At 46.7% G+C, this 15,825-nt stretch overlaps 1 protein-coding gene across 1 annotated transcript in view; it reads right to left on the bottom strand.

Annotated features, from left to right (window-relative positions):
- Positions 1 to 15,825, bottom strand: part of LOC142776033 (sushi, von Willebrand factor type A, EGF and pentraxin domain-containing protein 1-like) — a 496,230-nt gene that overhangs the window by 216,337 nt on the left and 264,068 nt on the right. The window contains exon 8 of the mRNA XM_075878866.1: positions 3,986 to 4,162. Coding sequence (XP_075734981.1) covers positions 3,986 to 4,162 — 177 coding nt within the window. The remainder of the gene's footprint in view (positions 1 to 3,985; positions 4,163 to 15,825) is intronic.

The raw sequence follows: 15,825 nt of genomic DNA, 5'->3' as shown, positions 1-15,825 counted from the left end.
TATATCACTGAGGGGGGGCACAAATCAACGTCGTCATCATCAACCTGACAGCACCCACTGCAGGACAAAGGCCTCTACCATGTTACGCCAGTCTACTCGGTCCGGTGCTTGCTGCTTCCACTTTATACCCGCAAACTTGCTAATCTCATCTGCTCCCTTAACTTTCTGTCTGATCTTCACCCGCTTTCATCCTCTCAGAATCCAGTTTCTGACCCTTAATGACATGTGGTTACTTTGCCTTCACGCTACGTGTTCTGCCCATGACGATTTCTTAGTCTTGGTATAAACTATAATATCCTTATAACCAGTTTGTTTCCTGATACCCTCTGCTCTCTTATTCTTCCTTAGGGTCACATCTATAATTTTCCTTTCCATTGCTCGTTGCGTCGTCCTCAACTTAAGTTGAACTCTCTTTGTATTTCTCCAAGTTTGTGCTCCGTAGGTAAGTACCGGTTAGATGCAGCTGCTATACACCTACCTCTTGAGGGATAGTGGCTATCTATTGTTCATTATTTGAGAATTTTTGCCGAATGTCTCCCACCCTATTATTATTATTCTAGTTATTTTAATCTCGTGGTTCAGCTCCGCGGTTACTATACCTGTTCTCAGTGGACATACTCTTTTCCAACTTCAAGTGCACTGGTATACCTATCTCGAAGTGCTATTCTCTTTCGAAATTTTTGCACATTACCTTCGTTTTCTGCAGATTTTCGGCAGAAAACGAAAACGATTTTCTGCAGAAACAATTTTCTGCAAAATTTTATGGCCTACCTTTCTGCTCTCTTTACATATTTCAGTAATCATGAGTTGCAATTAATTCCCAAAGTTACTCAGCAATCCAATGTCATCAGCTAAGCGCAGGTTACTAAGGTACTCTTTATTAACTCTTTTCCCTAACTCTTCCAATTCTCGCCCTCTGAAAACCTCCTGTAAGCACGCGGTCAATTGCATTGGGGAGATTGTATCGCCTTGTATTACACCCTGTTTGATTGGTATTCTGTCACTTTCCTTACGGAGCACAAGGTGGCCATTGATCCGCTGTAGATTTTTTCCAGGATGTTTATATAGGCTTCGTCGCGACGCCATAATTCCGTAGTGTCTGCCTGACTTCTGATATATATATATACTGATTCAAATGCCTTCTCGCAATCTATGAAGGTTGTGTAGAGTGGTTGTGTGTATTCTAGGCATTTCTATATACCCTGGTTGCTAGTATGAATCTGGTACTAAATACATATGAGTTGTGAACTCATCTTTATTGAATAGAATAGTCAGTGCTTCAACGACAGGGTCAAATAGAAGAATAAGGATGCCAGGAAGTGCCAGGTAGCCACTTGGCGGAAAATAGCAAAAATATAGATGTACTTTTTATTTAATAATACCACTTTTCTTAAGAAAATCAGTATAAAAACAAAACGCGACACTGTTTAGGCTCACTTGATAAAGAAAGAAGGTGGGAAGTGTGTCAGTTGCACATATTTGGTATTCAAATAAAATGAAAGGGCTTCTCTTTTGACGCACTCTGAATTGATACACCATAGATTTCATTTCAAGTTTTCATGTTTGAAGATTGACTCACAGAATCTTTTGAGTAATAATGTCCGCATATGCGCTTGATGCGCGGAATTGCACGTTGTCTGTTTCAAAAACGCCAGTTGCAAGTAAAGCGTCAGTACTGTTGTATGTGTTTCGTCCACGTCGTTCGCGCTTGTCAAAGATCTCCTATTGATTACGACGCTTGCGATTGCGTAAACGAGTAGCCGTGCGGCAGCAGGTCGCTTCTGAGCGCATTGCCGAGAATATATCTGGTGGCACAATCCTTCCAGAGCCCTTGTCACACTCGAGGGGGCTCATTCTCGACAAAGCTGACGAAAGCTAGCTTTCATTGCGAGCAATGCCACTCATGACAAGGATCGGAAGAGAGGATCCACACGACAGCTTATTGATCGCAGCGCTGGTCTTAGTGGTCGAGTGTTTGCCTTGGATCAGGGCAGCAGATGTGCAATGCCTTAACGTCCACGGGCAAACGAAGTGCAATATTAACAGGAACTTCTGACGTGATGCGTAAAATAGAAACTATCAAAAAAGTCAAGCCCGAGTGCGCGCTACCAACATTTACACATAAAAACAAAAAGCCATTATGTAATTATTACAATGATTTGCCCCAAACCAAGCCCTCTCTCTGCCAGCACTAAGACGGAGTGCGCATGCCATCTTAAGAAAAATTGCTACACTGAGGATAGTTCACCCTTGCACTGCTACAAAAGCAATCGGTAAAAAAGAGTTGGCACATTTCAGCGCAAAATAAGAAGACAAAATAAAGACAGCTTCACCCTAGTGGTAGCATGCCTGAAAGAAGGGCGGATTTGGGCGAGCTTTTTTGTTTTATTCACTTTTCTATTTCTTTCTTTTCATAATTTTCAGCTGCTACAGTCTTTTTTCTCTTCATTTCTTTTTATTTCTCTTTTATTCCTCCTTTTCTTCCTTCTCTTTTGCTATTCCTCTCTTGCTTTGTTTCTATCAATTTTTACGTGTTTTTCCTATAACTGTCCAGCCCCCAAAAGTGCTTTGCACCTAAAAAGGTAATGAAGCTGCTGAGAGGCACAAGATCGAATTAGCACGTAATAGTAATTTATAAATCCTAGTCTGTTAAAAAAAACTTAAGTGCACAATAAGACGGTTGGTATGTGATCACAAAGCGCAACTTAGCGAATATACGAAGACTGAATTCCGGTCGAACATGGTCGCATGACCGGCATTTAACTTACGCCTTCTCACTTGCAAACCAGATATTTAAACCATCGCAGCACGAAAATAAAGCGAAAGTGATAGGATTCTAGTAACTTAACTAGACACTCCGAGACAATTAGACGCCCTCTATTGCGCGTGTGACTTGGACGACTACTGACAATTTTCTCTGAAGCTTTCGTAGGTTTATATTAACGGGTTCACAACCTAACGGGCTGTAGAAAAAAAAACGAAAGGTCGCAACGCAGATTTTTCGTGACACCTTAGATTGCTCAGCAAACGGGAATGGAGATTTTAACGCCTGAAGTTTTCCGATTACGCGTGTTCCGCAAGACTTAAGATGCGTTTACGGTCTAAGTAAGCAACATGAACATCTGCAAACTTCAGCCAGATAAGACTCAGCGTGCAACTATTACACTAGCGATAGGTCACTGAATTGTTGAATGCCTTCCATTTTGCGTCACAAATCAAGGCGTTCTGGCTGAATACTGCTGGTTAAAGATGACTATATAGCGGCTGGTATTCGAATAATTGCAGCAATAGGGAGAAGCACGAACAAAAAGGCTTTTTTGTTTGTGCTGCGTAACTAATGTCGCGAAAACAATAACATAAAACACTGTTTTAAAGAAACTCGAGCACGTGATAATATATGCACACAGAAAAAAGTATATGTCAAAATATTGAGAATCGCGCGCACGTATACTGAAGTGCGTAAGTGCCTTCTGTCGGATGGAACGCCATTACTCTGGAGCGACAGCCATTTTGTCTCGTGCACTATCGTTGCGGCGGTTGCATTTTAGATGGAGGCATAAATGCTGTTGACGCATGTGCTCATAATTGGGTGCACCCTAAAGAACCACAGGTGGTCAAAATTTCCGTAGCCCTCCACTTCGGCGTCTCTCATAATCATATGGTGGTTTTGGGACGTTAAATCCTACATATCAATCAATCAATCGTACGCTATTGAAGGTGAAGTTCATTTTTTTTGTCTTTTTTTTCAACCACCAGTGTATGCTGAAAGGGCTGCACATATACACAATTTGAAAGTGAGCTCCCTCGGCGCCGCCATAGTTCTTTTTGGATTGCGCCAATTGGCGCGACCCCCAAGAAATGCACTGCCGAAGACGTGACTTCAGCCTTTGTACTTTCGCGCGCAGCCCATCATGGCGGCGTTTTTTTCCCCTTCTGCGAAAGGGTGCATAGAACGTGGCACGCATAGAACGTAAACGTAGCTTACCGAGACACTTAGGCAGCGGGCTGGACCAGTTGCCGGTGTCAAGACAAATGCTGGTGTTGGACTCGCCCTGAAACTTCATGCCGTCGAAGCAGTTGTAGGTGGCCTTGGCGTTGAGCGTCGAGGAGCGGAACTCCACGTAACCGTTGTGCAGGTGCCCAGGATGGCCGCAGTCAATCTCTGCGGGAACGCGAGTAGGTGTTCCTTTGATTTTGCATGAAGTCTATAAGTCTTCAGCAAGGTGGAACTCAGTCATCTCTGGCACCTTGAATAGCGTTTGCCTCCCATGAAAATAAGCTGAAGACCAACTAGATGCAGATACCTTGTAATCAGCCAACGTAAACACTTATTGTTGCAACATTAGAGCCAGAAGCCCGCTAGAATCCAGACGCGAACATCATACTTTGATCAGTGGACGCTTAATCCGTTGGTCGCATTTAATGGCCCTGCGGTAATTTTAGGGCACACAGAATGCGTAGAAAGTGGTGATGGTGGTGACAAATAGAATTTCGTCCGACTGCTGTTGCTCAGCTGTTATGGCATTGTGAGGTTGAATATCGGCCACAGCTGCCGCGTTCTTGTATCGTTGTAAACATGCTTTTTCGTTGCGCACTTAATATGCAGCAACCTTCCTGTTCTGAACATATATTTCCTCGAATTAGCGAAGGCCATAAGAAGTAATTTGTAGCCTTATTCCTGCAGAGTTCATAGCAGCTCATAGGGCAGCTTTCGAATACAAAGACAGAAACTGTTTTGATACAATTTGACGCACGCTTCAGATGGGTAGAGCTGTGGTGCCTCCTTTGCATCAATGCCACACAATTTATCAGCATAGTTTTAGCGGACAACATGAAGGGGTCAAAAAAAGATTGAGCAAAAGCAAGCTATTTTATTTTTTTGGTATTAAGTTTATGAACACACAGGCGTGTTTCTTCTGAACGCGTATTTTTGAAGGCACATCATGTGCAATGTGATGCGTGTGTGGGTGCTTAAAAAGGCACTGCACTGACCCTGCTATACTCACTGGTTTGTAAAACCTTGAGTATAATTATTGCTCGAATTTCGTCTGAAATATGTTTCGGGAGATTCAAAGAAACGTGTAGAAAAAACAACCACGACATAATGCAACCTTCTCTGCGCGTCATGCAGAGGACGAGAGCGTGAGTTAAGCTGGCTGGTCTCGGCTGCTGTCTATAAAGACGCGTGTTTGATTCAGGTCACGACAGTCGCCATTTGCTGGAGGTGAAGTGTCAGACGCAGTTGATGGCCTTAGGTGCACGTCAAAGAACCGCCGATGCTCGAAATTTCGGGGGCACTCAACTATAGCGCGCCACAATCACATATAGTTACCCCAGCAATCATTACTGGCTAGCTAATAAACCACTTGTGTAGTGGGGAATTCGCAAGGCAATGATAGTGGGACCATCGCTGAGTGCGAAGCGCGAGCACGAGCTGTAGACACTGGACTGCCCGAGCATTTGTTTCTGTACCGGCTGTCTGCCTATTACCTGGCGTCGCTAATAAACCCCCTTGCAAAGTGGTGGAAGTGTGCTGGGTACGCAAACCTGGAACTTCAAAGCCGGAAGCTGCCCACTACATCAGCAATGCCTGATCAGACGACCGAGCAAGGCACCACCCAGCAAAGCACGGCCCAATCTCAACTGGTCATCGTGCCTACCACCCTGCGCCAACGAGATCCGCCCTTCTTCAGTGGCACCGAGGACCAAGATGAGGAGGACTGGTTGCAGCTGTTTGAGAAGGTGAGCGCCGCCAACAAGTGGGACGACCCCTCGAAATTAGAGTATGTCCCATTTTATCTCAAAGACGTCACCAGCCTGTGGTTCACAAACCACCGCACTGAATTTATCACTTGGGCCGGTTTCAAGACCACCCTCGCAGCTGTGTTCGATCGCCCCGCAGTGCGCAAGCTGCGTGCTGAGCAGCGCCTACGCGGACGTGCACAAAGGCAGGGCAAAAACTTCACAAGCTATATTGAAGATGTAATCGATTTATGCCGGCGCTTCAACCCTGAGATGACCGAACATGACAAGATCAGGCATATCTTGAAAGGCATAGACGATGATGCCTATCAAATGTTGCTGGCAAAGAGCCCAAGTACCGTATCCGAACTTGTGACCTTGTGCCAGAGCTTGGAAGAGATTCGGAAACAACGTGCAGCAGTTCGGAGGTCAACGACTGCAGACGACTCTCTCGCTGCCCTGGCCGTCGGTGGTGACAGCTCCCTGCTGGAGCAGATAAAAGAATATGTACGCGAAGAGGTCGCACGACAACTTTCATGTCTCTCGTATCTGCCGACCACCGAAGCACCAACGAACCGCCTAACGCCGACAATAAGACAGGCTATTCAGGAGCAGGTCTCCGAGGCGTTGCCATTACCTACGCCTGCCTCTCAACCAACGCCTGTTGCCGCGCCACTGACTTGTGCGGCCGTCGCGGCAATGCCTCCTGCATCTCATCTGCCAATGTATACGCCACAACCTGTGCGACCGTTCAACGCGCCGTTTCCACAGCAACACGCCGGAAATCCTTGGCGCACCGCTGACAACTGGCCTATATGTTACTTTTGCGGAATTCCAGGTCACGTTGCACGTCTATGTCGTCGGCGCTTCACAGTTAACGCACCAAGATATTCTGACTATTCGTTTCGACCCCCATACCACGCGCCTCACGTACCACCTGAAGTTCACGAACGCGATGCGCAAACTGCTTCCGGCGCCCGAACATTCGCTTCTAGACGTTCTACTTCCCGCTCGCCTTCACCTTCACCAAGTCGTCATTCCGTGTCGCCTATGCGTCGACGACCCACCTCCATTGAGACGGAAAATTAACTGCCGCAGCTCCGGAGGCACGAGCTGCGTCATCGTCTAATCGTTTAAGTCCTCGCCTGTCTCCCGCCAATCTTATCGATGTAATCGTCGAAGGTGTACGAACACTCGCACTCATCGATACCGGTGCCGCGATATCTGTGATTAGTGAGAGACTCTGCCGCTCTCTTCGTAAAGTGACGATGCTTTCTCCCGTAGTTTCTCTTAGTACTGCGAGCGCCCAACAAATTGAGCCCGTCGCGTCATGTACAGCAAAAGTTGTGATTCGAGACGTGTTGTACACCATTGAATTTCACGTGTTGGCTTCATGTTCCCACGATGTCATCCTAGGATGGGATTTTTTATCACGTCATCACACCGTCGTGGACTGCGCTCGGGCCGAAGTGGAGCTGTTACCGTTTGGTGATGCGCCTTCTGTTGATGCGGCCGTATCTAGTGTGGCTAACCTTGTCGTCGCGACGGACATAGACCTTCCTCCTTTCAGCGCCCAGTTTGTCCCTGCCTGCTGTGCTTCACTTTCTGACGCTACCGTCCTATTCACGCCATCTGACATCTTCGGTAGCCGCCACCACACATCGCTGCCATTCGCCGTTCTTGAGCTTTGTCAAGACACTACCGGGATATTTATTTCCAATCCCAACTCGTGCCCCCTCAGTTTGCGCCGCAACGAGACGCTCGGCCACATTCAGCTCATCGATGAAGGTACTATCGTGCCTGCCGATTTCTTCGACACCAAGCCGAATATGGAGCTGAACGCGTTGGTTCCTCACTTTGCCTTGAACAGCGTGTCTACCGACGCATTTCACCATTCTATTGACAGCCATCTCGCCCCGGCTCAACGAGAGCAGCTTGTTACCCTGCTGCACGAATTCAAGCGTTCGTTTGACTTTCCCCAAGCGGTGCTAGGAAGAACGAACACCGTTGTGCACACAATTGACACAGGAAAGAGTACTCCTTTGCGCCAGCGCCCTTATCGTGTGTCACCAGTGGAGCGTCGGGTAATTGCAGAACAAGTAGACGACATGATACAGCGCGGAGTCATCAAGCCTTCTTGTAGTCCTTGGTCTTCCCCAGTTGTACTCGTCAAAAAAAAAAAAGGATGGTTCAGTCCGGTTCTGCGTAGACTACAGGCGCCTAAACAACATTACGAGGAAAGATGTTTACCCTCTTCCCCGCATAGACGACGCTCTCGATTGTCTCCAAGGTGCAGAATTCTTTTCCTCGCTTGACCTTCGCTCGGGTTATCGGCAGGTCCCAATGGCTGAGTCTGATCGTCCAAAAACGGCGTTTGTCACACTGGATGGCCTCTATGAATTTACCGTGATGCCATTCGGACTCTGCAATGCGCCTGCCACATTCGAGCGAATGATGGACAGTATTTTACGTGGTCTCAAATGGAACATTTGCTTGTGCTATCTTGATGACGTTGTGGTTTTTTCACCCGATTTCACTTCGCATCTCACTCGTCTGCGCAAGATTCTACAGTGCCTTACAAACGCCAGGCTTCAGCTTAACCTGAAGAAGTGTCACTTCGGGGCTAAACAACTCACCATACTTGGTCATGTCGTCTCGAAAGCCGGCATTCTTCCCGACCCTGACAAGCTTCGTGCTGTTGCCAAATTTCCTAAGCCGACTACTGTTAAAGAACTACGGAGCTTTGTGGGCCTGTGCTCCTATTTTCGTCGCTTTGTCCGGAACTTTGCCTCCATCATCGCTCCACTCACCAAACTCCTTGCTGGCCCTGCAGATCTTTCGAATTGGACAGCAGCCTGTGACGAATCCTTCGCAACACTGCGCCGACTCCTTACCTCACCACCCGTACTGCGCCATTATGACCCTACTGCGCCAACCGAAGTACACACGGATGCAAGTGGCGTTGGCCTTGGTGCAGTACTCGCGCAACGCAAGCCAGGTTTTACGAAGTATGTGGTCGCCTATGCCAGCCGCGCCCTCACTAAGGCAGAAGCCAACTATTCTGTTACGGAAAAAGAGTGCCTCGCGATTGTGTGGGCGTTAAACAAGTTTCGCCCCTATTTGTACGGCCAAACTTTTGATGTGGTAACTGACAATCACGCACTCTGTTGGTTGGCTTCGCTAAAAGATCCTTCCGGCCGCCTCGGACGTTGGGCACTACGCCTCCAGGAATTCGACATACGCGTCGTCTACCGATCGGGGCGAAAGCACTCTGACGCAGATGCGCTTTCACGATCACCCGTGAAATCCGATGATACGGATATATCAGCCCTGGACCTTCCCCTCTCTGCCGTCAGCGTCACAGACATGCCATCCGAACAGCGCAAGGACCCTTGGATCGCCTCGCTATTGAATATGCTTTCTGACGCATCAACTTCCGGTTACCCGCGTGCTCTTCGCCGCCGAGCAACGCATTTCGCCATACGGGATGGCCTGTTATACCGTCGCAACTATCAAGTGACGGGTCGTAAATGGCTGCTAGTCATACCCAGCCATATGCGGTCTGATATCTGCAAATATTTTCATGCTGAACCGCAACACGCACACGCCGGTGCGCTAAAGACGTATGAGCGGATCCGCCAACGTTACTACTGGCGGGGTATGTACACGTTTGTACGCAAACACATTCGCTCATGTTCCCAGTGTCAGCAGCGCAAGACATTCCCTCATTCACCCGGTCAACTGCAGCCTTTGCCATGTCCTGCACGCCCATTCGACCGTGTTGGGATTGACCTATACGGCCCGCTACCGTGCTCTGTTGGTGGCAATCGATGGGTGATTGTGGCTGCCGACCATCTGACAAGGTACGCCGAAACAGCAGCGCTACCTTCGGCTGGTGCTCGTGACGTTGCAACCTTCATCTTGCACCGGTTTGTTCTTCGTCATGGTGCACCATGGGAGCTCCTGAGTGACAGAGGGCGCGTATTTTTGTCCGAAGTTCTGCAGCAGCTCCTACATTCATGCCGTACGGTACACCGCACATCAACAGCCTATCACCCTCAGACAAACGGCCAAACGGAACGTTTCAACAGAACCCTCGGAGACATGCTCGCTATGTATATTGATTCCGACCACTCCAACTGGGACGTTGTTCTTCCTTTCGTGACGTACACCTACAATACGGCGATTCAATCAACAACAGGCTTTTCTCCATTTTTTTCTTTTATATGGTCGTGACCCATGCAACACACTCGACACAATTTTGCCATACAATCCTGATGCCTCAGAGTGCAGCCCAGTTTCTGAAATGGCTGAACATGCCGAAGAGTGTCGTCAATTTGCACGGTCCTTCACAGCCGATAACCAAGCCCTCCAAAAAGATCGCCACGACCATAATCTTGTTCAGAATACCTTCCCCGTCGGTTCTCTCGTGTGGCTCCGACTGCCTTTCCACTCTCCTGGACTGACTCCCAAGTTTACACCAAAGTATACGGGCCCTTACCGCGTCACACAGCACCCTTCTTCTGTCACCTATGTGATTGAATCACTCAAGCCGTCCACGGACAAGCGCCGCCTTGGTCGTGAGACGGTCCACGTCAGTCGCCTCAAGCCCTGTTACGACCCTCCTGTTCTCTTGTCACCTTGAGTCGCCAGGATGGCTCGTCTTCGTCGCCGGGGCATTGTAGTGGGGAATTCGCAAGGCAATGATAGTGGGACCATCGCTGAGTGCGAAGCGCGAGCACGAGCTGTAGACACTGGACTGCCCGAGCATTTGTTTCTGTACCGGCTGTCTGCCTATTACCTGGCGTCGCTAATAAACCCCCTTGCACTTGCAGTAAATTAACTAGTTTCATCATCTATTAGGCAGCCCTATAAATCCCAATTCTATACTATTGGCGAAATTTCGATTCTCTTTACCTATTCTACGAAAATCGTGCATAAAGCAGCACCCACACTACGGCTAGGAATAGCCAATGAACGCTGTGGCTTACTAAAAAATTGATAATTTTCTGCGGTCACTAAATGTATTAGTGGAGTTATCGTTATTGTTTTCGTAGCTTCCGGCACTTGAAAACAATATTCATTATCATAATAATGAAATTGGGTAGAGGTGTCGAAAAATGTTAATTCAGATTCATGAAACGATACTTGAAACGAGACGCTTTGGACATGACATTCAGCATTTAACTGGCAGTAAGCACGCTGAGCAAGTTTTACTATAAAGAGTCTCTATTGTAGCTGTTTAGACAAGTGTGAATTGCTGTTGCTCTTTCATTGCTATGAGACGCAATGTAAATGTGATATTTTGTTCCTGTATACACCATTAGTGTATACACCATTAGTTTTTTCCTGTATACACCATTCCTGCATACACCAGTAGTTGTCTTTAACTGTATACATCTTCCCTCATTGCTATGGTGCTCCCCCGTTGCACCTTTATTCGGACCCACAGGTACATCCAAGCGTTTCCCTTTCAACGTGCATTCACTCACTTTTTTGCTCGACATATCTGTCCTAAATTTTCATCATCAAGATCACATTTCTTAGGAAGTAAAGTTTTAAGAAATGAAACGAAAATATAGATTCACTGCTTGTATTTTGTGATATCACTGTTGAGAATGCTAAAACCTTGTAGTTTATTAAAAAACTGTTTACGGTGCCAGAATTCGCGAATGCCGTCCGTATTCCTGCTGTATAGGACAAGAGATGCATGAAAAAAATTAAAGCCCAGTTTATGCATATTCAAGTGGCACCTAAACTGCGGCCATCACGTCCGTGGCGTAAGTACTTTTGATGTGCGCGCATTTAGCTGCTCGCATCACATTTTACATGATTCCGAGATGATACCTTTAACCATGCAGTAACAGGTAGCAAATTATGTTGGCTGGGACAACGTTAACATGATTGCGCCAATAGAATAAATCCCCTTTCTGTTATGCAAGTTTTCAAGCATATTGCCACAGTTCGACATTCGCAGAAGACGCGTGCAACAATTCGGGTTTGTAAAAGCCGCTACACAAGTAGCAAGAAAGCCGTGCCATTGAACACCGTCCTGCACGCGCCACGATGCTACGCTACGGGACCGGCACGAGACTCGAGGTGAAGGAGAAAAGACCGACGAAGCTGGAGACAGCGAGCGAGGGACATTTTGGCTGACCATTTAGTTTTGAGTTTACGGGCACAAATTCGCCATAAATAAATAGTTTTTATAGTACCAGGCGCTACGTTTATTGATAAAACTATTTTGTTTTAGACGCCACTCTGGAGCAACATGCATTCGATTTAAAGTACACGGAAAGTTAATCGAGCCACGCGAAAGTGGAATGAGATTGAGTGTGTTTTGAAAGATTTCCATGCATTTCTTTAGTTTTGCATATTGACTATTTCTAGTCTTGCGCATTTTGTGAAATTTCCCGGTCACGTCCGTGAATGTGAGCGTCACTCGCAAGATGAGCAAAACACGCTGGACATCCAAACAGAGTGGGTAACGTATACAAAGCCCCTATACATAGTAACGACCGTGCAATTCAGGAAGGCTTATGTCTATAAAAATTGTCCTGTAATTGCATACTATTAGCTTCCTCCGCTACCGGGAGCGGGACAGAATGGGCACAATGTGAGCGAAGAAATAAACAGAAACAGAGCGGACGAGGAACTTAAGCAAGAACACTGCGTCTGAGCCAATATTCACGGCGACTGCAAAAAACACTGGCAAGAAAAAAAAAGAAAAAGACGAGGGCAAAGAGAAAGAGGCTTACTCAGCGCGAAGGACGACTTAAGCTCACGGCCAGCCTTAAGGAAAGGGAAAAAAAAATTTTTAACGTTCCCTTTATTTGTTGAAGTCGTCGACCATGGTGTCTTTGTCTTAAAGACTCTCTCGTTTATGTGCACTTCTGGCTGGTGCCGCCACGCTGCAATGACCACCGGATTCGGAAGGGGAGGAACACTATTTCTGCACCCCATACTAGAGCCGCGGGCTGCGGATTTACTGGGCAGCAGTAGCGACGATGGTGGCATCCGAAAAAAATAGAGAGAAAAAAAAAGGTCATTACGGAAAACAGACCCTCTTCCTTACGTTTCCTCGCTTTTGTCATCCCAATGTACTCTTATTTCTCCATCGCTATAGGAGAGGGATACTGTTGAAACATTATCATAATTAAACTTCATTACGCACTTAACGAGGACTAAATTGAGTCAACAATAATCGAGAAAATGGGTATTCGAAGACGCTAAAAATTGAAGAGAAAAAAGAACATAGGGAGGGAAACAAAAGAGACAAATAGGGACATGGATAGTAAACGAGGAACGATAAAAAGCTTTCCAGGCCGCAAATAGGTTCGACGGCTGGCAGAAAGTCAAACGGTGCGCGCGGTCGCACCACCAAGAGTGTGGTGCTAACGAAGCGCGAAATCTTCTGGATTTGGGCAAACAGGTTATTATTGCTCCTCCTCTTTTACGGCGCTCAGGCGCCGAAGAAGAGAAAGAATGTAATAAAAACAAGAGAAGGAGAAAGAAAAATAAAGTGGACTAACGGCGAACCTAACGCAAAAACCAGTGTCTAGAAGGTACGTCGGAGAGAGGCAAAACGGGAATCACAGAAAAAGAAGCGCAAAGATTATTGTACATGGATATACCACGGTGTGTCAGCTGAATATAGCGTTAGGCAACAGGCGGACATTAGCGGTCTCGGCTGCGCACGCAGTCTGTTAGTTTGAAAGGAGGCTAGCGGAGAGGGAGACCGATAATGAGGATGTCGGAAGCGTTGTGCAATCTCCGCACTTCTCAAACAAAGTGTGCAGGCGTCCGCACAAGACCTGGGGAGCGTAAATTAAACGGTAGTCTCAATATTGAGGAACGGATTTGTAGGGTGCTCTTCTTCTCCTCACATCCATTTTCAAACGAGGGATGTTGTACGTTCCTCCACAGGCCAGTAAACTATCGTTTTTTAAATGACTAGAGAAGTTGTTAAATTTTTCAGTAGGCTCACATTGGTTTCTTCGCACTTAGCTTTCCTTAAAGCTTGTACTGAAGGCATAAGTCTTGGAATACAACTATAGGTAATATCTTTCTCTCTTTCTTTCATTCTTTCTTTCTTTCTTTCTTTTCCTTTCTTTGTTTTTCTTTGTTTCCCAAATAAGGAGAGTTTGCCTAAAGTACACTCACACAGGCAAAAGAAAGTGAGTCATAGTGGTTGCTTGTTACTGCGAGAATTTTTTTTAAGTTTATCTAAGCAGTGATCTAGCCATAACATGCACTATCGTGTAGAACTGAACGGTTCCCCTCACGGGTCACTGGTGTTTATCCCCAAAAAAGGTCACAGAAATAGACAACACGAAGCGGTTGTTGTCTCTGCGTTTCTGCACCGCTTCTTCTTGTGCCTTTCTGCGTCCATTGTGGCTTCGAGGTCGCCATTTCTAACCATGAATCTCCAACTGGCCTTCACCCCCCCCCCTCTTCAAAGTTTTATTTCAAGGTTTGAAACATAATATGCTCTTAGCGGTGCGGCGATGGCGTAGTGGTAAGAGCATCCGCCTCGCATGCAAGAGGTCCGTGGTTCAAATCCCGGTACCGCGCAGTTCCCAACCGGATTAAAAAAAAAATCCGCGTGTTGATGGAACTGCATTAAGAGGCCTGGGGTGCGGCCTCACCGGCAAACACCGCGGAGAACGCACTCCCTCACCAGAGAAGGATTGGCCACCCTGGTGCAGTATCTGGCCACTACCTCCCACATGCTTACGTCAAATAGCTCACGGCCCTCAGTCCCCAGCAGCTGCGAAACAACTGACCACGGCGGCGGTCAGATCTGCAACGCAGCAGAGGGTGCTAAGAATCTCTGGATCCGGACAGGCCGCCATTGGAACCTGAACTTGGCAACGTTTAACGCTAGAACCTTATCTAGTGAGGGAAGTCGAGCTGTACTATTCGAGGAGCTAGAGAGTGTTAAATGGGATATAATAGGGCTCAGTGAGGTTAGGAGGACAGATGAGGCCTTTACGGTGCTACAGAATGGGCACGTCCTTTGCTACAGAGGCTTGGCAGACAGAAGAGAACTGGGAGTGAGGTTCCTAATTCACAGAAACATAGCTGGCAACATAGAGGAATACTATAGCATTAATGAAAGGGTGGTAGGTATCGTAATTAGACTGAATAAAAGATACAAGATGAAGGTAGTACAGGCTTACGCGTCTACATCCAGCCATGATGACGCTTCAGTTGAAAGCTTCTATGAAGACGTGGAATCGGCAATGAGTAAGGTAAAAACACAGTACACTATAGTGATGGGCGACTTTAATGCAAAGGTAGGGAAGAAGCAGGCTGGAGACCAGGCAGTACGAGATTATGGCATCGGCACTAGAAACGCCAGAGGAGAGCTACTAGTAGAATTCGCAGAACGCAATAATTTACGGATTTTGAATACCTTCTACCGAAAACGAGAAAACCGCAAGTGGACATGGAGGAGCCCTAATGGCGAAAATAAGAACGAAATAGACTTTATAATGAGTGCACACCCTGGAATCGTGCAGGATGTGGAAGTGATTGGCAAGGTACGATGCAGTGACCATAGAATGGTACGGTCTCGAATTTGCCTAGACCTGAAGAAGGAACGACAAAAGCTGATACGCAAAAAACCAATCAATCAGCTAGCACTGAGAGGAAAAGTACAGGAATTCAGAGTGTCGCTGCAGAACAGGTACTCGGCTCTTAGTGAGGAAACCAACCTTAGCGTAGATACAATGAATGATAATCTGACGAGTATCATTACGGAGTGTGCAGTGGAAGTTGGAGGCAGGGTAGTAAGACAGGACACTGGCAAGCTTTCCCAGGAAACGAAGAACCTAATTAAGAAGCGTCAAATCATGAAAGTGTCAAGTACAACAGACAAAATAGAACTGGCAGAGCTTTCGAAGTTGATTAATAGACGTAAAGTATGCGATGTAAGAAGGTATAACCTGGAGAGAATTGAACACGCTCTGAAAAACGGAGGAAGTGTCAAAGCATTGAAGAGGAAACTTGGGATAGGCAAAAATCGGATGTATGCACTAAGGGACAAGGAAGGCAAAATAACTACCAATAAGGATAGGA

The sequence above is a fragment of the Rhipicephalus microplus genome, chromosome X, assembly GCF_043290135.1.
Source record: "Rhipicephalus microplus isolate Deutch F79 chromosome X, USDA_Rmic, whole genome shotgun sequence".
Lineage (NCBI taxonomy): Eukaryota > Metazoa > Arthropoda > Arachnida > Ixodida > Ixodidae > Rhipicephalus > Rhipicephalus microplus.
This window is presented reverse-complemented; position numbering and strand designations above follow the sequence as displayed.